General features: G+C 28.0%; 5 protein-coding genes and 1 long non-coding RNA gene across 25 annotated transcripts; 3 read left to right on the forward strand and 3 right to left on the reverse strand.

Moving 5' to 3' along the window:
- Window positions 1-1,974: 1,974 nt before the first annotated feature.
- Window positions 1,975-4,444, forward strand: LOC118451304 (uncharacterized). Its single transcript, XM_035887715.2, has 3 exons — window positions 1,975-2,584; window positions 3,012-3,164; window positions 3,521-4,444. The coding sequence occupies exons 1-3, from the start codon at window positions 2,398-2,400 to the stop codon at window positions 3,754-3,756; spliced, it is 576 nt and encodes a 191-aa protein (XP_035743608.1). The 5' UTR covers window positions 1,975-2,397; the 3' UTR covers window positions 3,757-4,444.
- A 365-nt stretch (window positions 4,445-4,809) lies between these two features.
- LOC118448636 (nucleoside diphosphate kinase 6, mitochondrial) lies at window positions 4,810-7,324 on the forward strand. Of its 6 annotated transcripts, none has more exons than XM_035882170.2 (4): window positions 4,818-5,139; window positions 5,241-5,499; window positions 5,614-5,677; window positions 7,108-7,324. In XM_035882170.2, the coding sequence occupies exons 1-4, from the start codon at window positions 5,062-5,064 to the stop codon at window positions 7,124-7,126; spliced, it is 420 nt and encodes a 139-aa protein (XP_035738063.1). In that variant the 5' UTR covers window positions 4,818-5,061; the 3' UTR covers window positions 7,127-7,324. The 6 variants fall into 6 exon arrangements, with proteins under 6 accessions (XP_085515028.1, XP_035738045.1, XP_035738063.1 ...); XM_035882162.2 differs by having other exon boundaries at window positions 4,826-5,139; window positions 5,241-5,544; XM_085658902.1 differs by having other exon boundaries at window positions 4,810-5,139; window positions 5,384-5,544; window positions 5,614-7,324.
- LOC118448616 (uncharacterized) lies at window positions 6,172-8,754 on the reverse strand. Of its 5 annotated transcripts, XM_035882103.2 has the most exons (6): window positions 8,545-8,744; window positions 8,416-8,464; window positions 7,759-8,299; window positions 7,374-7,643; window positions 7,098-7,234; window positions 6,172-6,332 (listed from the first exon to the last, which is right to left on the reverse strand). In XM_035882103.2, the coding sequence occupies exons 2-6, from the start codon at window positions 8,447-8,449 to the stop codon at window positions 6,172-6,174; spliced, it is 1,143 nt and encodes a 380-aa protein (XP_035737996.2). In that variant the 5' UTR covers window positions 8,450-8,464; window positions 8,545-8,744. The 5 variants fall into 5 exon arrangements, with proteins under 5 accessions (XP_035737996.2, XP_035737987.2, XP_035738015.2 ...); XM_035882094.2 differs by having other exon boundaries at window positions 8,416-8,744; XM_035882122.2 differs by having other exon boundaries at window positions 6,193-6,332; window positions 7,360-7,643; window positions 8,416-8,749.
- A 111-nt stretch (window positions 8,755-8,865) lies between these two features.
- On the forward strand, window positions 8,866-21,840 carry Iml1 (GATOR complex protein Iml1). Of its 11 annotated transcripts, XM_035878221.2 has the most exons (24): window positions 8,866-9,259; window positions 9,333-9,458; window positions 9,579-10,050; window positions 10,117-10,313; window positions 10,476-10,759; window positions 10,836-11,068; window positions 11,179-11,394; window positions 11,449-11,625; window positions 11,695-11,835; window positions 12,409-12,417; window positions 15,194-15,411; window positions 15,489-15,694; window positions 15,762-15,936; window positions 16,031-16,231; window positions 17,015-17,110; window positions 17,601-17,674; window positions 19,097-19,207; window positions 19,305-19,512; window positions 19,580-19,688; window positions 19,754-20,233; window positions 20,328-20,488; window positions 20,560-20,728; window positions 20,809-21,125; window positions 21,190-21,836. In XM_035878221.2, exons 1-24 carry the CDS (start codon window positions 8,909-8,911, stop codon window positions 21,385-21,387), a joined length of 4,929 nt encoding a protein of 1,642 aa, XP_035734114.2. In that variant the 5' UTR covers window positions 8,866-8,908; the 3' UTR covers window positions 21,388-21,836. The 11 variants fall into 11 exon arrangements, with proteins under 11 accessions (XP_035734114.2, XP_085514717.1, XP_085514715.1 ...); XM_085658591.1 differs by lacking the exon at window positions 12,409-12,417 and having other exon boundaries at window positions 10,839-11,068; window positions 11,437-11,625; window positions 17,000-17,110; window positions 21,190-21,840; XM_085658589.1 differs by lacking the exon at window positions 12,409-12,417 and having other exon boundaries at window positions 11,437-11,625; window positions 17,000-17,110; window positions 21,190-21,839.
- Window positions 16,975-18,530, reverse strand: LOC146872847 (uncharacterized). Its single transcript, XR_014982406.1, has 3 exons — window positions 18,426-18,530; window positions 17,943-18,048; window positions 16,975-17,800 (listed from the first exon to the last, which is right to left on the reverse strand). It is a non-coding gene; the product is annotated as an uncharacterized LOC146872847 (long non-coding RNA).
- Window positions 21,841-21,992: 152 nt separating the features above from the next.
- tum (Rac GTPase activating protein tumbleweed) lies at window positions 21,993-25,243 on the reverse strand. Its single transcript, XM_035878274.2, has 10 exons — window positions 24,880-25,243; window positions 24,600-24,802; window positions 24,377-24,531; window positions 23,895-24,306; window positions 23,624-23,793; window positions 23,407-23,533; window positions 23,098-23,330; window positions 22,694-22,991; window positions 22,454-22,629; window positions 21,993-22,367 (listed from the first exon to the last, which is right to left on the reverse strand). Exons 1-10 carry the CDS (start codon window positions 24,962-24,964, stop codon window positions 22,304-22,306), a joined length of 1,923 nt encoding a protein of 640 aa, XP_035734167.1. The 5' UTR covers window positions 24,965-25,243; the 3' UTR covers window positions 21,993-22,303.
- Window positions 25,244-25,610: the final 367 nt, after the last annotated feature.

The following is a 25,610-nucleotide window of genomic DNA, read 5'->3' on the forward strand; positions in this document are numbered from 1 at the left end:
GGTCTGATCGGGTATTATTCTAATATAATTACGATGCGTTTATAACTGGCAGAGATGCGAGTAGCAAATTAATCTTTGTAAGAATAACAAAAAAAAGCGCATGCAATCCGAAGATTTGACGTATGATGAGTATAATTAAAATACATTTATGAACGTTTGTCTATGCTGTTTTTGCGAAAATTTGAGTATGAAACGAGGAGTCCGAGATTTCTGTACCCACCCTCATTCGATGAATAAAAATCTTCCATGATACGAAGAACGTCAAAGTTAACAAAAGCTTTGTTTATATCTTTAATAGTTAGGAAAAATATAATACGTTCCCTTCTTCATAAAGAAGAAAAATAATCAATCTATTACGTTTTAATTTTAATAAATTTATATTTACATCGTACGTCATTTTTTAGTACAGCTATTTTAAGTATTTCTCAATTAAAAACTTATTTATTAAAAATTTTTTTATATATAATAATTATTTGAATTTTGATAATTTTTAATTGAAAGGACTGATGTTAAAATAATTGTTCATACCTATATCAATTTTGTTTCGAGAAAAATAATAATTATTATTACATTTTCGTTTTTTATAATAATTCCAATCAGTCCTATTATTTATTTTGTTGTTATTTATTTCAAATTTAACAGTACAGTGATACTTATTTTATCTTTTAATAAGGCGCATATCATATCTTTCTGGAAAGATTGTAATTCGATTAATTCAATTCAATAGTCACATTACAAATGCATTTCTTTTTCTTTTTCTATATTAACCAGTCTTATTTGAAGAGTATAAAATAACGTTTCCTTGTTCGTTTACGTTCGTATCTATAATATACTTATAAGGAATTTATTCATTAAATTATATCATTATTCGTAACATATCTTATTTCAAAATCCGTCAAAATTATATATCGTGATCTTACTTTGTCGGGTCATGTTGAAATATTTTTAAAATTCGTTAAATAAATTAGTATCTAACATTAATATATTTGTTTGTGATTATGTGAGAACATTATATGACGTTGTTATCGAATTTTGGTTATTTTCTACTTAAACCCAAATTATGATTCTTAGAAAAAAAAAAAAGAATGAAAATATTTATGATTTATCTTAATCCTCTATAACTCGATTTTTTCGCGATCGAGATGAAAAAATATTATAGATAAAAGTTACTTGTTCTTTTACGTAAAATATGATCATAAAAAATATAACTTGCTATTTAAAAAAACAAAGTTGACTTTTAAATGACCTTCGAACCTTCTACTAAATAAAAAAACAATAAATGCCATAATATCTCTACCTTAAAATCAGATAACTTTTGTCTGAACAATTCTTCTCTAAAATGTCATGCTTACGAGAAAAAAATTTTGTAATGCTATATTCTGAACATAGTATATATTATAATATATTATTATTATATATACTACATTAAGTATAACTTAGATAAAAAAAAATATTAAAAACTTTCTATACAAACTAATAAATAATTTTATTTGTTATAAAATGAAATAAAAAGTACAAATATATGTCTATATACTTAAGTATATGGTTTAAAAGTTATTCGACGTTATAGAGGGCTAATGTTTTGTAATAATACGTTCCAATGATGCGAGAGGAAAGATATGCATGTTTATTGCGTTTAAAAAATTCTCTAATACTTGAGCGGAAGTATAAATTGTCAAAATATAAAATATAATGAATTTTTTTCACTCATTAAAATTATGAACGTATTTAAAGATACGTTAAAGTACAAGTTAGGTCACGATATTGATAATTTTCGCAAGACCACTCTACTTGTGTGGTCGTACCTTTATCATGAAAGATTCGATAATTTTTAAAAACTTTCTGATTGCGTAATATACTCGTACATTATCTTATTACATTAAAGATATAATTATTATATCGTTAATAGATATAATTATTATTATTATTATTATTATTTATATTTTTTATTATTATTATTGCGGCTATACTCTCCATAAAAGACATGTACCGTACATACAAAGTTTTAATAAAAGGTCGTATACTGTGGTCATGTAGTAAATGATAACGTTAAAGTGTGGTCGTAGGTTGATCAACACGGTCGTCAACAAAGATCTCGAAGGCCAACGATACTTCGTTCTGGTTACAGACATGGATAATAAAGTTTTTCTGTTTATCTCTTGAACTCGCTTCGTCACAACTCATCCTCGGTCAAGTAAATAAATTTATAAATCGTACTAGAAGTTCGTACGTGCGTTAGTACTATCTCGTCTCTCGGGAAGAATTTGTCATGTTAAAAATAATTAATTTTTCTCCCATCGTTATTTTCACTTTCGATTAAACAAATCAAAAACGATTTATACAAGCTCATTAAATCCGTTATAGATCGTACATTATACGATTCTTTTTTACCAGTCGATGATCAAATCAAAGCAATCTGATTGTGACTATATGAGTCTTATAATTATTGAGAAGTATCCAGATCAAAAATTGGTGGAAGTGCTCGAAAGCGAAGCTTCTAGTAAATCAAACAAAATTGGTGAATACATACATACTACGTTTTTGAAAAATCTACTTAAAGAATTGCTTTTTGAAAGTTGTCCAGGTTAGTGCATTGTTTATATCATTTTTGATGTTTCTATTATAATGCAGAAAAAATTTCTATACTTGAATAATGATAGATTACTGAAAATTTTCCAAATGTTTATATTGATGCAATATCGCCTGTGCAGCATAAATAAAATATTACATTTCATCATCAAACAGTTATTATCAATTAATAACTTAAAATTAAGCTAATTATGCTCGTTATATAAAATTTATTTTTATTTTCATTATTAATTAGTTAACTTTTATTTCTGTTAATAATTAAAGAACAAATATTATAAATCTATATATATTAATTGATATCATCTTAATAGTGTTAAACTTGAAACACTTGCATATATATTGGAAATACATAAAAAAATTATAAGACAAAATTAAAATTTTATAGTCAAATTCTTTGATAAGTATCCACTCCCCTTTTCTAGATTGTAAAAAAATGGCTGCAGTACCACAAGCAGCGTTTGCAGCGAGCAAAGTCCGACATAATGAGAAACATGATAATAGTATGATATCAGTGATAGAAGGAAAAGAAAAAGCAAGCAAAGAAAACACATACAATGGTAGATTCTACCTAGAAGGTAATGCAGATTTGGATATAATATGTTTACTAACAAATTATACAAAATTCATTCTAATGTCATTTTACTATATAGTAATATTACTATTTATAGTATATCTCATAGTCTTATCAAATACTAATCATTAATATGATTTTTTTAAGCATAACATTAATACTAATACTAAATAAAGAACATTTTTCTGTTAGTTTGACGTACCATTTTAAATGAAAAGTATCAAATTAATAAATTAAATTATATAAAATATAAGCAAAACGTATGAAGTATAAAGAGAATATTATAAAGGAAAATTAAATAGCGTCTAATAATTTAATTTATTGAAATTGAATATTTCTTTTGGATGATATTAATTTTAGGTTGGGAACTCACGCCCTTGAAATATAACAGCAAACTGATGAACAGCATTTGGGGTTTATATAACCGTTATTCTGTACATAATTTCAAGAAAAATACTGATGCCGACGAAGGATTCTTAGCGACTGTATGGCAGACGGTTTATTCAAATCCTTCTTCCGTTATGTCTGCTTCAGTCGTTTCAGCTTCGACTACTATGGAAACTCCTCGCATTTTAGGTACCAGAAATGGTATCTAATGGATCGAATATTTCCAATATGATAGTTTCGAGGGTTACATTTACTATGAATATATCATCAGCAGTCAATAAAATAGCGTACCAATTAATTTTATGCTAGTAGGAGAATATTTAAATTAACCCTTTCTATTAATCTTACTGTATTATACAGGAAAAAGTATGATTGTTTTTAAAAATCTTGATATATATTTGAAATGTAACAATTAATCGAAAAGTTAATATTTTTCGAAATATAGAAATAATAATCCAAACTACTAAGCTATAGATAAGCTAATGAACTATGCGCAGTTCTCAATTCACGGGAATAGTGTTTTTTTTTACTACTCGTGATAGTTACTAGGATAACGAATGAGAATCAGGCTTTTTCGAATAATCAAGATAATTGCTTATTTGATTTTAAACAGTTATTCGTAAACAAATATTCGTATTTTGATATGTAAATATGTATGTATCCAAATTTACGATATATGTATTTCTATATGTTAAGATAATTTACGAAAATTTCTTACTACAGTGTAAAGTCAACTGGTTCGTTAACTGGAATAGGAACAGTAAATAAACTGTTATTTGCCATGAATGAATGAATTTTTATTTAATTAAAAATATATTCATATAACATTTTATCATGCTATCATTCGAATGATTTTCGAATAATTATTAAAATAATAATAATTTATTACGAATAACCAATTATTAATCCGAAGAAATATTCGGATAAGTAGCAAATATTTATTTGAAACAATTCTAGTTTACTCAATTCTGATATTGTATCAATTTCAAATGATAAGGAAACTGATCCTATATTATCATTATTGATATTGTAATACGAGTATTGTTACTATTAATATTAATTTTCTCTATTATTATTATTATTATTATTAATACTACTACTATTATTATTACTACAATTATTATTACAATCTTTAATACGAGCCACTCATTATAATATACAAATTGATGAATGGATAATAATTTTCATAGGATGTTTAAAAAATGTAATACATTTATTTTACACATTCTATATAAATATTATATAATCACAGAAGTTTTGACACAATATTATCTTTTGAATTTGACCTGATATCTTCGAAAAATTATTTTTTATTTTACTCTTTTTATCACGTTATATATCTTCAATTTAGTATGAGACTTGTTTCGATATGTACGACATCTACCGGATAATTAAAGAATTACTTCATGATTATATATGAAACCTGTGATCATTTACAAAAACTTTTTTAACCAAGTATGAATGAAGTATCAATTATAAATTTTGAAATCGGTATATAGTAAACTGATAATGAAATGCAAGCAAGAAAATCTCTTGAATTAACACTAGCTATACTTAAACCACATGTTGTTAAATGCCCTTTCGTGCTTCAGGTAAAGTTTTAACTTTAGCATTCGTTATTTATCTTTAGTTTCCAGCCAATATATACTTATGTAAATGATAGAGAAATTTTTAAAGGTCTTGCACTTTTCAGAAAATTCGTGACTTGATAATCGAAAATAATTTCAAAATTGTTAGAACGCGCAGAACTATCTTGACGTCTGAAGAAGCAGCATTGTTTTACTTTGATCACAAAGATAAGTTCTTTTACAATCGTCTGTTAACTTTTATGTGTAGTGGCCCATCAGATATTCATATATTAGCTGGTCATGATGCTATTGTACGATGGAGAGAATTGATGGGTCCTACTAAAACATATCAAGCTCAATATATAGCACCAAATAGTATTCGAGGTATGTTTGGTCTTTCGGATACTAGGAATGCAACTCATGGGTCGGGTAAGATATGCCCGAAGTAACTTGCTGTACATATGCTGTAAATCTAAGGGAAAATAACTTTTATTTTAGATTCTCCAGAAGCTGTGAAACGAGAAATAGCAATATTTTTTGAAGACTTTGATATGAAACAGTGGTATGAAAGAGAAGAAATATTTTATAACTTAGAAAAACTACAATTTGATCCAATATCTTTTGTACATATTATTGACAAAAGTTCTTTAGTTCCTACTAAATGACAAAACATAAGAAGGGAAACATGCAAAATAGCTTTGCTAACAAGTAACAAATTAAATAAAATCTAGTTAAATGAATTTATAAAATAAAAATATCACAGAGTCATAAATTAGAATAGATATGTTGTATAATGTTAAAACATGAGTATATATTTTTTGGAAAAATACATATAATATATATTTCATTGTCACTTGAAATTGCAATATACAAACTAATTATAAATAATGAGACTAGACAATTTTCACATAAAATGTATATACAAATTATTTTTTGATTTGCGAAACGATTGACTTAAAGTCAATTGTGCAAATACAATATACAACATTTTATTAATATATTTTGTTAAAAACGCTTCCCTGTTTGTACCCATTTAATCTGTTATGAATCTAACATTTAAGCATTTATTTTCACATAAACTTTAGGCCTTGAAAATACTTTTATAGCTTCCTCTAGTTTATTCAATTGTTTTTCAATTTCCATTTTCCTTTTCTGAGCTCTGAGTGTATCTGTTTTTATTGGCATCATGTTTAATTCGTTAACATAATCTTGATAATCTGTAATAATTACTTTTAGAAGTTTTGTATGAAACATCTTATTTGTAGCTATATTGAATGAAGTATTTACAACAGACCACTTGAATATTTATTATAGCTTGGAAGATAGGAAAAATATTTCAAGTTGTTTGTTAACAACAGGGCTAACTTGTGATAACAAATATTTTTCAAATTGACATGCTTAGATCATCTTTCTTTTTTTAAATGGTATTATATATTTTTTGATATTTACCATTCTCTAGATAATTTCATACAATCATTAATATTTAAGATCGTGGTAAAAAAAAGAGATGGAAAATGTTATATATTCACGCTTTTATTACATTGAATAAAATTGTAATTGTAATTCTATTTATTTTGGTTAGACAGTTTTAAGACAGCCGGACTTAATTTATTTAACACTACTAAGCTTAAGATTGGATAGAGATAATTTGTGTAGTAAAGCTTATATCAGAAAAATGTCTAGAAAAAATAAATAGCATTACAATTTAATAAAACCATGAATCTATTCTAGAAATTAAATGTCTTTTCATATCTGTAATTTTAAATAATTTTGAATAATTAAAATCATTATATTTAAAAATCATGGATGTCTGAAAATAAGAGTGACATATTTCTTCTGAAACCCTTCCTATAAATTTTTACTATTTTTTCTGTATCAAATAATTATTACTTGAAACATTTTATTCTATTTTTAAAGTTAAAATATGTTGACTTGTTTTAAATGCCTCACCCAATATAGTGCAGTTAATTTAAGAAATATACTTTTTTTCAGCATTCGCAAGGTCTCCTGACGCTCGTGGTCCGGTAAGGGGACATGACCTTCTGGACATTCAGGGCAGAATGCAGCTGTTTTAGCTTCTTCTGCTTTTTGTTGAGCTTCCTTTCGATCCTTAATATATCTGGGATAAAAAATTAATTACTTAAACAATTATATGTGTCAAATATATATCATTATATCTTTTCAAAAATAAATAAAATGCATAGACAAACACTTAAGTTAAACATAAAACTTCTGGGAAGTTACTTTTAACATCATACTTGGGGACAACTCCCTTGCGATAATTGGTAGGAACTACACCATTATTCAACTGTGCAGCTATTTTAGTAGCAACAGAATTACGATCTTTACTTGGCTTTACAATGTCAGTTTTTTCATTGATTATTGGTAACTCTGAAATTTTTGGGGAATCATGTAATTCTATACTGGCAAATTGCGCACTTTCTAGTTCTGATGGACTATTTAAAAGTTTATAAGATTCACTTTTATTTTTTTCTTCATTATTCTTTAAATTCTTCTTAGTGGGATATCTGCACATAAATTTAATTTAAATAATTTAATAATAAATTTTTATTTGAACAAATTTAATAATAAAAATTAAATCTTACTATAAATATGTTCATGGATATTTGCAATTTAAATTACCTGATAATACCTTCCATGTACAGCTGATCTATGTGTTTCTCTTCTATTGTTTGAATACCTTTATTTTTATACTTAGTATTTAAAGATAAAGGAGAACTATTTACATCCTCTCGAGATTTCTCTATAAAATTTGGGTCAGATGTTACCTTTATCTTAGATCCTGGCTGAACATTTTTATTATCTATATTTTCTTTTCTTGTTTGTTTGTTTATCAATTTATTTGTTAATGAATTGAGTGGTTTTTTTATAGGCACAGAATTCTTTTTATTAAGTATAGGAGTACTTATTTTTCGTAATGGTTCTTTCTCTATAATTTCTATTTGTTTATTTGATATATTTTCCATATGATTATTCTGTAAGTTTCCATGGAAACTAGTATTTACTTTTGCAGTAATGTTGGAATATTTATTTACTTTTTTTCTATGTCTATTTATCTGGAATTTTTCTAGCTCATCAGATTCTTTATTGGAATGAAAACATTGTTCCATTCGTCGTAAATTTTTTACATTTTCTTGAATAAAATTTTTCTTTCTGGTTGTTGCTAAATAATAAATAGTATATGTATTTTATAAAATAAATGTCATGTTATGAATGTTATATTTTCTACATAATTAAATACTATTTTATATCTAAAAATGAATATCGTTTAATACTTACTTAGGTTAGGAAAAACACCTTTTAATGTAGCCATTTTTAAAACAAATCTCTAAACAATAAAAACGATCATTGATTTATTATTGTGGGGTTATTAATAATTTTATAACAAATAATGAAAATATAATTCACATGACGACCGTTAGATTAAAACGAAGATAGTATTATTGATGCTAGTCGATTTTTCTTTATAGCAATAAAAAATTTCGCTCAGAGGGTTATTCGCCAACACATGACTCAATTTTGAATAGTCTTCGTTACCAAACAAACGATGTTGTTTACAAACCATGGCGAAATGCTGTCAAATTCTCAATATTACCAACATATTTTTTTAAGGGAAAATAACACCAAAATTCGCGATGGTTGAAGCGCTACCTAGTTATAAATTTCGGAAGTTTCGTCATTTATAGCGAATGTGTATATATATATAATATATATATCATATTACAGATATATATATAAAATCACAACTGACCGCTAAAGTGATGGGTTAAAAATGAAGCTTTTTAAACTAATTGTACATCAAAAAAATTTTAGTGGTGAAGATTTAATAATTAATCCCAAAGATTATCCAGGCATAAAAACTGGAGATGTCGTTGAAATTTATCATCCTGAAGATGAGTTCAGCCGCTTACTCTTACAGGTTACATCTTTCAAAGAAGATCTTCAGGGACGAGAAACAATTAGTGTTGAAAATAATGTAGCGACGATGTTTCAGTTAAGAACTTTTGCTGATGTTTATATGAATATAGTAAATCCTGAAGATGTAGCACTGGATTCGGTTGAATTAACATTTAAAGATCAATATATGGGACGCAGTGAAATGTGGAGATTAAAAAATAGCTTGGTATATTAAAATTTATACTCATTAGATTATGCTTCAGTTATTGGAATTTATTACTGTACGTCTTATGTATTAGGTGAATACTTGCGTTTATATGAATAAGAAGATAGAATTTTGTGGAGGTAGCATTCGATGTCAAGTATATGAAATGTGGTCTCAAGGTGATAGAGTTGCTTGTGGTGTTATTACTGATGACACTAAGGTATGGATAGGATTATTCTGTTGTAATATATCATTAATATAGTATATAATATAATTTTTTAATATAGTTTTTTATACATTAAATTATTTACTGGCTTTTTTTAATTATTATATCATTTAGGTAGTCTTTCGTTCTTCAACAAGTATGGTTTATCTTTTTATTCAAATGAGCTCAGAAATGTGGGATTTTGATATTCATGGTGATCTTTATTTCGAAAAAGCAGTAAATGGATTTTTAGCAGACTTGTTTCAAAAATGGAAGAAGAATGGTAGTAATCATGAAGTAACAATAGTTTTGTTTTCAAGAACATTTTATAATGCTACGAATTTAGAAGAATTTCCAAATCATATGAGAGATTGTTTACAACATGATTATAGAGGTCGATTTTATGAAGATTTTTATAGAGTAGCAGTACAGAATGAAAGATATGAAGATTGGAGTAATGTATTGGTACAATTACGTAAATTGTTTACTGATTATCAAAAGTTTGTATTGGAATATCACCAAAGACCAGATGTTAGTATGCCAAAAGCAATAAATTCTACAGCAGCACAAGGAAATTTTTTAGAAGTTTTGAACATGTCATTAAATGGTAATAATCAGTAATTATAAGCAAACCACATTTTATTCTACATATTAATCCACATTTATTTTACAGTTTTTGAAAAACATTATCTTGACCGTAGTTTTGATAGAACAGGTCAATTGTCAGTTGTAATTACTCCAGGAGTAGGTGTATTTGAAGTTGATAGAGAATTGACAAATGTTACTAAACAAAGGGTTATTGATAATGGAGTAAACAGTGATTTAGTTTGTGTTGGAGAACAACCATTGCATGCAGTTCCTTTATTAAAGGTAGTAAATTTTATGCAATGTTGTAGTGATGATATAGCAGTATACATTATATAGTCTTGGCTTTTTTGTAATTTACATATTTTTTTTTTTGCATGTTTCTATAATTATAATATTGCTTATATTCCTTTAAGGAATATATTATTATCAGAAACATTATTTTAGTTTCATAATAAAGATACATCTATAAATGCACCAGATGACTACAGTATGCCTCATTGGATTAATCTTAGTTTTTATTCAACAAATAAAAAAATACCTTATTCTACCTTTATACCACGCATAAAATTGCCTCAAAAGGTGTCAAAACATTCTATGGACAATGGTAGATTAAATTGTAAAACTAAGCTTTTACAAGAAGACCCTAGGGAATGCTTGCATAATTCTTTATTTGATTATGATGCTTATGATGCTCAAGTTTTTCAATTGCCACATGTTCATACTTCAAGGTATTATATACCATTATTGTCATACATTTTTTGTTCTTTCTACAATATATTATGTAATTTCAATTTTTAATTAAAGTAGTTTGCAAAGAGTTACTACAAGAACTAAAAAAACAAGTGTGGCATGCATTGAGACTCATAATAATGCTCACATATTAAAGCTTTTAAAACGTAAAATGTCAGATCCTGATATTCATCACCCATCACCTGAAACACATGCATTAATACCAGCAGCCGCAAGAAGTGCTGCAATCTCTATACCCCATCGGACAGAAAGTGTTGAAAATAACGATTCTAATGAGGAAACAAATGGTATGTATACAATAATTATATTTTTTAAAATATTTCAAATAATAAAAATCGCATATAATATATATATGTATATATATATATATTTATATTTAAATTTGTTATTTTAATAGTATCAAGAACATCTATCAAAAGTGATATAACCGATTCTGAAATATCACCACCATTCAGACCAGTTGTTGGAAGTGCTGGTAGTCCAACTAATTCAATTTCCCAACCTGCAAATATAGTTAGACCTAGCAGAGCACTTATTAATCCTTTTGATCCCTCACATGTTACTATAAAATTGACCAGTAATAGGCGCAGATGGAGCCATATTTTTCCTAAAGGTAACTATAATTGTTAGATTATAATATTATATTTTATAGCAGCAATAATTTTAGGTCCAACGGGTGTTTTGATACAACAACATCACTATCAAGCTATTCCCGCACAATCACATCCTGAACCCCAGAGTGATACTACTTCAACATTGAGTGGATCTCCTATGGAGCAAATTACAACTACTAGCAATCCACATCACATATCAAGATCAGCTTCTCAAATTGGATTTCAAGATCGTTAGTATTCAGTGCTATTTAGAATATCTATATTTGATTTTTGATTGCATGATATTTTTTTAATTTTAGATACAAAAGGGAAATTTCAGCGCATAAATTTGATAGGTGGAGATAGAGTATCAAATACTAATTCATCTGGAACTAATAAGAGTTTAACTCTTTTATGGGGTGCCACTGGTGAACAGGAGTGGACACCAGCACTTACAACAGGTTTGCCGATAATTATTCCAAGTATTTCTATGCACAAATTTTATATAAAGTAAGATGAATTATTATTAACAAGATAAAGTGAACAAATTATTACATAATCAAAATTTAGTAGGATTACAGTGTAAATGAGAGAATCTCCAAGTAATCTGCAATGATTTTTTTATATAACTATTCACATCATTCCATCATACATATAAACTGCTTCTTGTGTGGTTTTTGCATTAGTACATATTTATTTCATCATCAAATTTTTTTAAAACTATCATCGAATCTTTATATTAATTATCTTAAAATATAATTCAATCAGTAATTACATAAATAAAGCATTGTTTATATTTACTTGAGACAGATTCATTAAAGAAGCAATATCGTTCACACTGTCATATCAGGCATTAATAAGGATTAAAAGGACTATTGATTTTTAGAAATATTTTTACTTATTCTCAACATAAACCAATCGGAGATATAGAAAATAATGGTATTGCATTTATTTCCATGTTATGGTACGTCTTATTGGGACGCAACGCTGGACGTATTGATGCGTGTGTGCAACTATGATGTCACATTAAACAGCAATCATAGGTTAGCGCCATATATTACTGAAAATTGATTCGGTTATGGTATACATTTATTTTGGGATATTGAGTCTAAGTAGAACTGTCACTACTCTAGATTAGTTTCTCATTGTCTCTCTAATTTCTATTCTTGTTTTTTGTGCATGCATATTGTACATAGCTATTTGTGTGTAATTCAAATTGAACTTCTTTATTAATGTAGTAACTTATTTCAAGCTATGTGGTCCTTATTTAGAATATGTCCTTAATATCATAAACGTTTTTTTTTGTCAGTTACTTCTGTTTCATTGTTAATTAATTTTAGTGATATTTAAGGGATTTAATAATATTTATTTGTTATTTGTATAACACTTTGATTATGGATTTGCATATTTGTATATGTATTCTATACATGCACTTAAATGTGTGCAAACAATATTTAATTGTATTTTATCAAATGCTTTTATACAGATGTTTCTCTCTTAAAATCTGCTTTTTTTTTAGAAGATGTAACCTTCTGCAAACTTAGGAAATCAATCCAATACTACACGGTTTATACAATTCTTCTGTTTTACAGTTCTTTTGTACTTCATATTGTATATGTCATATCGTAATATTATTTATCTTTTAATCTATGCTTTTTGCCATTTTAAGGTAATCAAATGTGCAATGTAAAATTAATATTTATATGCAAGTTAGGCACCACATAAATAATATATAATTTATATGAAAATAATATTCATACAAGCATATACATTTGAATACCTAAAAATATCTATTTACTAGAAGTATGTAGCAATATCATTTTTAATATACATCTTCATGCTTAAAAGCAGCTCTGCATCTAATACGGCACGACATATGCACGCACGTGACACACGCACGCGTACATACGAGGGTAATCCCAGAAGTACCCGATCTGATGTATAGATAGCGATTGTTGTTTGAAAAGAATGACTATGGAAGAAAGTACTAACCTTATAAAGCTTTATTTTGAAGTTTAACGACGTTACGTTATTTAATATTTATTTGGCAGTCATCAATAGTGAAAGCTCTAAGTGAATTTGTAAACATGGATAAAATTGGTCATCGTAATGTGATATAATACTTTCATTTGAAAGGCCTCAGTCCAATTAATATCAAAGCGAAGTTAGATTCTACTCAGGGGAAATCTGCTCCTTCGTTTACAACAGTAAAATATTGGATGGCAAAATTTAAAAGAGGCCGTACGAACTGCCAAGACGAACATCGTAGTGGTCGACCAAATAAGGTGATCACGCCAGAAATGTTGAAGAAGATCTACAAAATGGTATTGGATGACCGACGACTGAAAGTGTGCGAGCTAACAGACATGGTAGACATTTCAAAAAATGCTGTACATCGTATATTGACTGAAAATTTGTACATAAGAAAGTTGTATACAAGATGGGTGCTGTGATTATTTACAATGGAACAAAAACAGAAGCGTCGTGGGGATGTTTCAATCCAGTGTTTGATAAAGTTTTATAGCAATAAAACCGAGTTTTTGCGTCAGGATTCATAATCATGGATGAAACATGGTTATGAATCCATTTTACATCTGAGACGAAGGAACAGTCAAAGCAATGGACTGAAGGGCGAGAATCAGCTCCAAAGAAGATAAATTCCATCTGTAGGCAAGGTCATGGCATTAGTTTTTTGGGATGCGTGTGAGATAATTTTCATTGATTATCTTCAGAAAGGAAAAATAATCAAAAATATGCGAACTTATTGCAACATTTGAATGATTAAATCAAAAAAGAACGGCTGCATTTGGCGAAAAAGAAAGTTTTGTTTCATCAAGACAACGCACCAATTCATATATCCGTTATTACGATGGCCAAAATCAATGAATCGAATTGCTTCCTCATGCACTCTATTCACCAGATTTAGCTCCCTCGGATTATTTTCTGTTTCCAAACTTGAAGAAATGGCTCGGTGATAAAAGATTTGCAAACAATGAAGAGGTGGAGTCTGCGATTGATGGGTATTTTGAGGAGCTCGACGATTTTCACTATAAACAGGGTATCAAAGCTATTGAACATCGTTGGGAAAAGTGTATCGAGCTAAAAGGAGACTATGTAGAAAAATAAAGATATTTTTTTCTAAATTTTTTGTGTTTTCTTTATTAGGTCGGATACTTCTGGGACTGCCCTCATACATAAAATAATTTATGTCTGTATATATATAAGCTCAATATTATATTCTCTCCTTTTTGTAGTCCTACAAAATAATCTCAATACATCACATATGTAATTATCACAAATGCATATTTAATTTGTGTGAAAAAAATAAGCCTTTTGCTTATATTAAAAGTTTTGTGTGATATAGTAACAAGATTTTTTTGTGCATTCTGTACTTATTTGAGAGTTTTTGTTGTATGTTAATTTTAATATCTAGGTACTGTACAGACACACACACATACACACATACCAACACTTACACATCTTCAACTTCCCCCCACACACACACACACTATATGTTACATACTTTGTTTATTATACTTTATACTTAGAAAAATTAGTTGTGGTATAAGTTTTTGTTATAAAGAATTAAATGGCATGTTTACACATACACATATTTAGTTTAAAGCAATCAATTTAATCAAAAGAAAAAAGATCATTAAGTAAATACAATGTAATAAAAAATGATAGAGAGAGATATTGTATTCAATTTTATGTACTAAAATTAAGATGCTGAATGTATAATTGATATAATTCCAATTGCTTCTTGTTTTTATAGTCTTGTAAACATTTTATTATAGTCTTGTCTTTTTTATTCTTTAGGTGTTGATTGGAAGTCATTAACAATTCCAGCTTGTTTGCCTATTACTACAGATTATTTCCCAGATAAAAGGAGTTTACAAAATGATTATGTAGTTTCGGATTATAATCTGTTACCAGATGATGTAAATGCGGATTTTGCACAACAACGAGCGGTTTATAAAAAACCTTTAACAACTGCAGAAGTCTTTAAAGAGCTCGTTTCACAGAGATTAGCTCAAGTATGAGATAATTGTTTTATTTTTAAATAATAGTAATAACAATTGTTATGATTATATTTACATTTGTATTGTTCAAGGGTTTTCAGCTAATTTTATTACCACCTATCAATAAAAATCAAAATAATACGTCTGGTAGTGGTACAGCTGCACCTATAAGTTCTGTAATACGAGGAAGACAAGCAGAATCTGAACCAAAAGAAGAATACTTGCTTAGCATTGGTCGAATTTTTCATAAAATATCACTTTATGGTAACTCTATAACAGTTACAAGATACAGACCAAGGTAAGTAATTGTTTGTAATAAATGATATTGCAAAATATAATGATTTAAAACATTATTTATTTTCTAGGCACCCTTATCCACCATTTAATATCCATTATCGATATAGATTTCATGCTCCTCATCATGATACATATGAAGTATCATGGGTATCTTTTACAACAGAGAAACTTGAAAATTATAATTGGAACTATTTAGATCATTATATATGCACAAGAGGACATACTGATTTTGCTTTAGTAGAGGTAATTATTTATAATATCCAATAATAATAATTTCGTATTTTTATATTTTATAAAATAAGTCATCATCTGTCGTGTAATCTTCTTTGATTTTAAGACTCTTAAATATTGGAGGTTCAGAGTATTCTTGCTGCCAATGAACAATTTTGCAACTCGAAAAATTTTGGAAGGTTCATCAAAGTGCGATATATATACACCAGCTTCTGCAGCTGAGCAAGCTTCTCTTATGGATGGATTTTTACGTTTTATAGAAGGATGGTTGAATAAAATACGACGTCCGCATCCTAATAAAAATTGGGTAATGTCTTCTTATATTTTATTATTTTAATTTTAAAATGTTATATTAGAAATTGTATAGTCTGTGTCTATATAAGAAAATAATATATAATATTAAATTATTATATAACATTGCCATGATATCTCTACATAGCAATAATTTGTTTGTTGTTTAATTATTACTTAATTGTGATTTTATTTTACATAATATTATTTTATTAGCACTATATTAGAATGTGCATGCTAAATTTTGTAGTTAAATTATGCTCATGTGACTATTAACTTATTTTTATTTCTTATTTATATAAAATTTTTATTGATTAATTTTATTGGCTTCATATTTGATTTCTGCATTTATTTTTATATATTGTCAATATTGTAGTGTAGTTCCATGTCTTGGTACTATCTATAAATATTTTTTTACTGTAATAATGTTAAAAATTATTGCATGTATTATTTTAAATATATAGAAACAAATTGCTGTGAATATAAATAATAAGAGGCAATAAATGCACGGCTTCATAATAAGCTTGTGTAGTCAAAGACATTCACTACTACTACAACATATCGGACAAAAATATTAAAAATAACTAACTTTTCCTACATTTATAGGCTGATTTTATAATTACAATGTACATTTTATAATATATTGAAACAATATTTCATACCAATTTTGATAATACAGAAACAGTTTCGTTTTATAAATATGGCTACGTAAAATTATATATAAATAAATCACATATAAACAAATTTGTAAACAGGTAGTTAGCATAAGGGATGGGGTATTTAGCATGCTATGTTTCAGACCCCCACAGTTCTAAGTGGTGTTCCTCCAAGAGACCCTGCCTCTCATTTGACCAGACGCAGGCACAGCACGAGCCTAATATTCCTCACTAACCAGGTACTTCCCCTAGCAATAGCCTCCATCTATTGAGGCAGCTATTAATCTAATCTAATCAGGTCTAAGCTTTGAATTAGATAATTTCGAGCAGAAAAATATGAATTTAAACAAAAATTTATATCTTATTAATATGCACCATTTATATTCAATACATGAATATAAGTATTCCTTATGCCTGTGAATACAATTTAATTGCTTTTAAATAAATGTTATTTCGAATTATCATAAAGCTTATGTACTGTATTTAATATTGATTTTGAATATGCTTGATACTTGCCTTGAATGTGCATCCACAGTTTAGCAAGCTTTCTCATTATGCGTGAGATATTACTGTTTAATTCTATTTTTTTCCAATATTATAATATGTATCAAACATGTTTTTCTTTAATATCAATTTTTATATTATTATAAATAGACAGATATCTATCTTCATAATCATCAGCTTTGTCATGCCCTCACAGTTATCCATACTTTTCATCATACTTTACAGACCAGTCTAGTCAGCAGCTCTCCCTTTAGAGAACGACTTGGAAGCAACCGTCTACCAGAGAAACCACGACCAAGGTTTGAACATGCTTAAATTAATGATTTCAGCATTGTTGCTTTCTGCTAATTTCACTACGTAGTTCGTCACCTTCTTTTATTCCAGTGGACCATACAAAATTGGTGTTAGACACTTCTTCTGCTTGTCTATATATTGCACGAGAATTGAATTACAACATTTTTTCATGAAATATAGTAATATTATCTTAAAGTATTTTATGAAAAACATGATATTTTTCTGTCCTTAAAAAATCAATGTAGTAATTCATTAATTTCTCGAAAATATTACCTTGCATAATTTCTTTGTGTTTCAGTATTATTTATGTTTGAGTGTGATAATATAATTAATTTCCAGTTTAGCATTCATGATGATAGACAAACAATTTTATTAGAAACTAAAAACAACATAGATATTATAAAATATATATTTTATATTTAGAATGTTATATATTAGTATACTCTTATAATACATTAAATTTAATTAAATTGTCTACATCTATCATCCATAGTGTTATTCTGTAATAATAATTTTTTTACTTCTATAATGATGTATGAAGTAAGATTGGTCATAGAAATGCTTTATTATAGATATTTGCTTTATATTCATAATTTGCATTAATTAATGGTATTGTGTGCTTTAATTAATAACAAGCAATATTTTAAATTTCTATTATAATATTATTGTTATTTTTGGAAGAGGTTAACAAACAAAACAGTTTCAAGTTATGTGTTGAAAAAAAATTTTGTATACATTCTATACGTTATAGCTTACTTCATCTTTTTGTTATTACTATGAAACAAGTATATAGAGTATCTGCATGATATATTTTGCCATTGTAGATGAAATTACAAATTTTAACATAAGGCATGATTCAATATATATGCAGAGACTCTACTTAGAGTATATGATTGGTAGTGAGTGTGGGAGTGACGGGGTTCTCTGTACAGGAGAGGCATGTAGTGAATACCGCTGTGGCTGCACGCACGTGCCTCGACACTCCTCGTCACGTGCCAAACAGGTTGGTTAATTCTCTTACCTCTCTTAATACAAATATTAATTTTAAATTTGATTTTTTATTCATATTTGGGTATGTATATACATATATTTTTTTTCTTTTAAGAAAAAGATTTATAATGAACCATTCAATTGATATTTTATAATAGTTATAAAATAACATTGAAAAGTTTTCGTTTTTTTTTTTTTTTTTTTTTTTTTTTGTAACGAGCAATGCTCAAGTGTATACATACGAATTACATTTTTTAATAAATGTAAGTCTCTCATATTATATAATGATAAAAAACATAGAAGAGACTTGTTCGCTTGTTTCTGCAGCAAAATTGTACATTGCTTAATTTACCAGGCACTATGCATTTCATTTTTTTTCTTTAATCATATTCTAAGAGATATTTGGACATCTTTTTAATCTTATTTTGTGACGTTAGATCTGGTTCAAAAGTAATGGATAGAGGAAGAGTTTCCCCTGCAAGTGAAGCAGTTCTTCCTCTTGCTTTGGAGCAACAACAACAAGATCACTTTGAAACTAATGAGGATAGGTATTTAATTAAATCGATATTAAGTACTATAATGTACTTAATTAATATTTTTTTATGAGAACTATTTATACTGTATTAATCAATTATTTACTTCCAGTGCTAACATGGAATTAACAAAGTTGAAAAGTAATGCTACAAATGCAGAAATTTTAGAAGCTATGAAACATCCACAAACTGGAGTAGGATTTCTTACACAACATCCATCTTTACCAAGTCAAACTTTTGTTAGTGCTGATGCAGTTCAATGGTTAAGTAATAATACAGAGGGTGGTGTTACTGTAGAAAGTGCCATCAATACTATAAAAGTAAGATAATAAATACTTAATGTACAAAGTTGTGTTGATATTATGCTAACATTTTATTTTGATTTAGGGAATGATTCAAGAAACGCTTATTTGTCATGCATCTGGAGATTTTTCTAAACCTTTTATATTAGGATTTTATTTGTATCATATAGTTCAGGATAAGGAAAACCAAAAAGGTAAAATTTCAGAAACTTGTTTAATGAAATAGGATTAAACATTTTTCATTCTGATTTTCTTTTAGCTGCGGATTATTCGCCACCTTTGGGTGATCTTCAAAGTTTTGAAAATGAGTGGGTGGAAGTTGAAATGAAAGCTCCCAAAGGTTGGTGTGAACCAACTACTACAACTACTACTACAACAACTACTACTACTGCTACTACTACTACTACTACTACTACTACTACTACTACTGCTACTGCTACTACTACTACTACTACTACTACTACTACTACTACTACTACTACTACTACTACTACTACTACTACTGCTGCTGCTGCTGCTGCTGCTGCTGCTGCTGCTGCTGCTGCTGCTGCTGCTGCTGTTGCTGCTGCTGCTGCTGCTGCTGCTGCTACTGCTACTGCTACTACTGCTACTAATTTACCAACAGTATCATCTCCTATATCTATACCAAATTATGATACTGTTGATGAATCGAATGTACCACTATTTTTAAGGGATGATCTAGATTTAACAAATTTCTTGGAGGAAAAAGAATTGAACGGTTGTACTTTTTATATAAATAATTATATAAATAATATGTAGTGTTCATTTGCGTTTATATTAACAACATTTCTAATGAATTGTCTCAATTGCAGTACCACCGTATAAACACACACATCTAGATATTGATATCAATAACAAAAGTGATAGAATAGAGTGGGGGCATCTTAGGTATCAATCTGTATATATGATCGATCATTCTTATGAACTTGTAGTGCAATGGGTAGCTTCGTCTGGTAGCATTGTAGCTGACCTTGTAAGTGTTGTATACATAAATAATGAAGTATAATTTAATAATGGATTTATTACGAAAAATTTTTGTGCAAGATATTCATCTGGCAACGCAAGGCTCAAATGTGCGGAATTCAAATGGTACCAATTCCAAGTGATTTGTTAGCTTTACCATTTACTTTAAAGAGTGATCCTTTAAGAGGTCCTATTTTTATACCACTCGATACAGAATGTCTTATGGGAAATAAAAAATTTCTATTTGAAGGTCTGTCAATAAAAATACAAAATTATTGATTGTTTAATGATCTGATGTATTTATTAAAAAAAAAATATATGTATTTTTAGAATTTCGTGAAGATACATATGCTCAGAGATTATTCTTATTTCAAGAGGCCATATTACGAAGATTTGGTTTCATACCATGTTTGATTGAAAGTTCTGAAAATGATCATCAATACGTTCATGTGACTGGAAATGCTTTTATACTTGTACCATCCACAAAAACTACTAGACCACGTCAACGTACCGGCACTAATATAATAAGACGAAGTACGGGACAAAAAAGATATCCAGTACATCCGGAGCAACCAAGTCCACATGAAGCATATATCACACGTCATGTTAGTGGGAAAAGTAAAGATGATTATAATGTAGATAGACGAGTAAGTATTAATTGTTTCTATTGAATAAACATCTGAATATATAAGAAATACATTTATTTTAAAGATGGGATTTCTTTGGTCATGGAATCATATGATTAGCCGAAAGTGGAAATCATTATCCACTTCAGCTGGCGATGAATTGTTTCAAAAGAAAATTATTCAAGATTTTAAACACTTTTGTTCAAATGGAGATAATAGGTTGAAGCAATTTTGGGATTCTTGTTGGGAATTGAAAGAAAAAAGTTGTACATATTTAAAGTAGTAAGAGGCATAGAATTAAGTTTTATTAAAAATGTAAAAAATGAATTTGTGGATATATCATTCAAGAGCTTTAATAATAATTAATATCCGTTGATTATTTTTACTATGATCACGTGACTAGATCTCCCGTACTATTTCGATTATTGGTAAATAAATAATAAATAATGAATTTTAGCTGTGATCTAACTATTAAGTCTTAAAAATGAGATATAACGATGAAATAATAAAACAAATAGTGTTAACTTAATTTAAAAAAAATAATTTTTATAAAACACTTTTTTTTTATATTTTGTGGCAAGAATATTGTCTTAATACAATTATCAATTCTACTTCTTACTTTTGTTATAATAATAGATATTTATATACGTATATTGTTAAGTGAAATAAACATGTGTTAAATCATAGAGAAATTATTTACTTATTACAGTATCGTTTTATATTTATACCAAAAAAGTATAAACATAAAATATATGTCATACTTTTCATGTTATAAATACTAAACGAGTTATAATTCTTAAGAATACTAGATGTTATAATGCTTTTTTTTTTACAGATTACTTATACTTTAACATTAAGTACGTTGTCGATATAAACAGGATATTAAAAGAAAAAGAAAAAAAAAAAGAAACGAAGTATTATATCGCTAACATTATATATATATATATATTATTATATAGTTATAAGGCACTTTTTATAGTAAATATGAGAAGTTTGTGCAAGTTTTCGATAGAAAAATTAACATTTATATAATCATATTAAAGTAAGAGCCTAAACAATCGCTGATTGTTATGAGTCATTAAGTGCAACTTTGAGTTTCACTTAATTCTATAGGGCAATTGCAAATATAATGTATAATTTAAATAAGCTCAATAGTGTTTAGCATTAATTCTATACACGTCATAACATAATAACATTACTTAATAACCTATTCTAGAAGGTGGAGTTGCAAAGTATTTTTTGTTTTTCTTCATAAATGTACGACTGAAAAAAAGGTAAAACAAAAATGAGAAAAAATACATATAGCTATAAGAAGGAAAACATAGGTAATTAAAAGGTTTTAAACTGACCTGGAAGTAAGAGGTGTATGGAAAAATCCACGAGATGTGGTACGTTTCAAAAGTGATTCTGTAGATGGAGTATGTCTTAATTCTCCTGTTTTAGGGGTACCAATATCGTTTAAATTTTCAGGATTAACAAAGTTTGCCCAATAATCAGAAGGAATTTTTAACAAGCTCTCCACAATCTGAAAAATATAATACAAATACGTAAAAAATGTTATCCTTTTGATTAATACAATATATACATACTGCAACTTGATTTTTTGTTTCACTAAGCATAGAAGTAGGAGATGGTTCTTGAGAGCTAAAACCGACTAATGTTGGTCCGAACACTTTAGCAAGATTACTTATTGGCATTTTACATTCAGCACTACTAGATACACGTTGTAAATGTAATATAAGGAAAGCAAGAGTATCTCGATTAGGTTGCGGAAGTTCTGAGATTGCTTGATAAAGTGCTGCATCTGCATCTTCTTTATCTGAAATAGTAGTAGCGCGAACAAAATCTGCCCAAAGTGCTACAGTGATTAAAGGTTCCCGCAAAGATCTATAATAAAAAATATAAATCGTTATTCATTGATCATTAAAAATTACTTTATATTGCATTAATAAAAAAAAAAAAAAAAAGAAAAAAATAAAGAAAAGGAATATACCTAAGAAAATCTTTTAGTGTAGAACAGATTGTAGGTATATCAATGTCAGAAAGATTAGGAGCACCTTTTCCTCTGAGGAACTTATCTTTCAAACATTTAACATCTGTTGATGCACCATTTACTCTGTATAATCCTTGTTCACTCATACCTCTTAGTTCTACCTCATTAATACAATGAACTATTAGCGAAGGTACCATTGGAGGTATCATAGGGGCATAATCTGCTATAGTACCCTAAAAATAATAAGAGAAAATTTAGTTTAAAATTTAATTATTAAGGTATTTCATTTTTTATTAATCTTATACTTACTGAAGTACCACGGAAAGTAGGTGTATTTCCTGTTGGAACACAAGGAAGTGGTACTAAATCTTTACATTCTGTATGTGCTGTAGCTTTACAGTCTCTGCATTTTACAGCTACTTTACCAAATCTAATCCTATTTACAGAAACGAATAGATTTATAATTTTATACCATTATCCATTATTATTAATTATATGTTCAAAATTTAAATGCAAAATATCTAACCGTTTACCACAAGGTGTACACATTTCAGGTTTAATAACAGTTTTTGCTGTGAAACTATGACCTCTAGAATTTTTAATATTTAAAGTATATCCACCAATATTTGGACTTGGTTTAAAAGCACTTTCTGAATCAGAACCTGATGTAAGAGTTTCTGCTTTTGGTGCTGAAGGCTTTAAAAAAAAAAAAAAAAGAAAAGAAAAACAATAATAAAAAGGAATTAGTACTAATTGATACTAATATTTAAATGAAATAAAAAAAAATATTAATGTACCGTAGTATCAACAGCTATTTCATTGAGATCTATTTGTGCCAATTTAGTTCTACTATGATCTGAACTTTTACGTTTTTTGCGTGCACTATGTGGAGGTCCTTGAGGATTGGTATTTTCATTCATTGGTACAGCTTCAATGACTGAAGATGCAGTGATTGCACCTTCTTTTGGCACTGTGACAGTAGTAGTAGCTATTATTTTATCAGAAGTATTTAATTCTGCTACTTTCTGCAATGTACTACGGCGTTTCTTTGGAGAGTATTCTCCGCTTGGTCTATGTTCTTTCCATTCTCTCTTCTTCTGATTTTGTTGTATAATAACGCTTGTATCTAAATCATCCTCTGACTTTGAAAAACAACTGAAGTCACTTAATATAGAACCGGTAGAATCTAATTCTGCTATTGTATTGAGCCTAAAAGTGAAGAGAAAAGTATAGTTCTTTGTAATCCTTTTATATTCTTTGTTTAAAGAAATAACCATACTTGTCATTATAGTGTAAATCTTTTATGTGTACATTGCTATTTCTTGGATTTATAGAAGTATTGTTGAGAAATTGTAACTTCTCTCTAGTTTCATCATTCAAGTTTCTTCCTCCATCATTAAACAGAAGATCTCTAACTAAAGCTATCTGTCGCTCCTGTTAAATATTATACATATAAAAAGTTGTTTTACTTTTATATTTATCATAAAGAAAGATTATAATACCAAAGAGTTTTTTTCTTCTTCAGCAGCTCGTCGCATTTGTTTCTCTTCATTCAATAAACGTCTAGCATGACTTAGTTTTCTATCAAGGCGAGTTGCTTCATGATGGGATTTTTCTAAAGCGACATGGAGTCGTTGACATTCTTGCACAGATGCCAACCATTTCTGTCGCATTTCTTCTTGATTTATAGCAAACTGAAGAAACTCTATACAAAAAGAAGTTGTATTAAAAGTAAAATTATAAATATGAATATAGGGCAATATTTTAACCTGTAGTATTAACCTTCTTCGCAGGATCCATTTATGAGGACGTTTGAACATCGTACTACTTCATCAAGGCTTGCTAATACTGACAGCGATGCAGTCATTTTTTGAACAAAAAGAATTTACTTGAAAATGTGGAAATTGAAGAATAAACGATCTAATAACGTTTCTTCCGTATTCAAATATTAATCAACTTCTATATAACCATGTGTGCGAACACATATACTTGAGATTACATATTTATATTATCTTCGATATAAATCAATAAATCACCGTATTCCTTGTAATTACAATTGATGAAAGATTTTGCGTCTGACTTTATGAAACTTCTGTACTGAGAATTATCCGTTAATATTGTAAACAGCGTTACAACAGATTCTATCAATAATGATTTGAATGTAACCAATAGGAATAAAGTTTAACTCTTACTTTTTCTATAAAACGGTAGAGGACACTACAAACAACAGAGAATATATCAGCAGAGGAGCTAATTATATGATAAACGTGATTCAATTGTTTTCAATATAAATAAATGCATTCTTTAATTGAATTTATTAATTGTTTTAATATTAATCTTTGCGATTTTCATTGCCAATTATGAGGATAAATTGTTGATCGATATTATAAATTTATTACAATTGAAGTAAGGAATTTACAATCGTATATAATATACTTTGCGAATAGTTTAGATATTTTATTTACATGAATATTTACTCCTTTATTTGTATTTCATATCTAACAGAATCAAGG

This window comes from Vespa mandarinia, chromosome 8 (genome assembly GCF_050613455.1).
Source record: "Vespa mandarinia isolate Hongniang chromosome 8, ASM5061345v1, whole genome shotgun sequence".
NCBI classification, from domain to species: domain Eukaryota; kingdom Metazoa; phylum Arthropoda; class Insecta; order Hymenoptera; family Vespidae; genus Vespa; species Vespa mandarinia.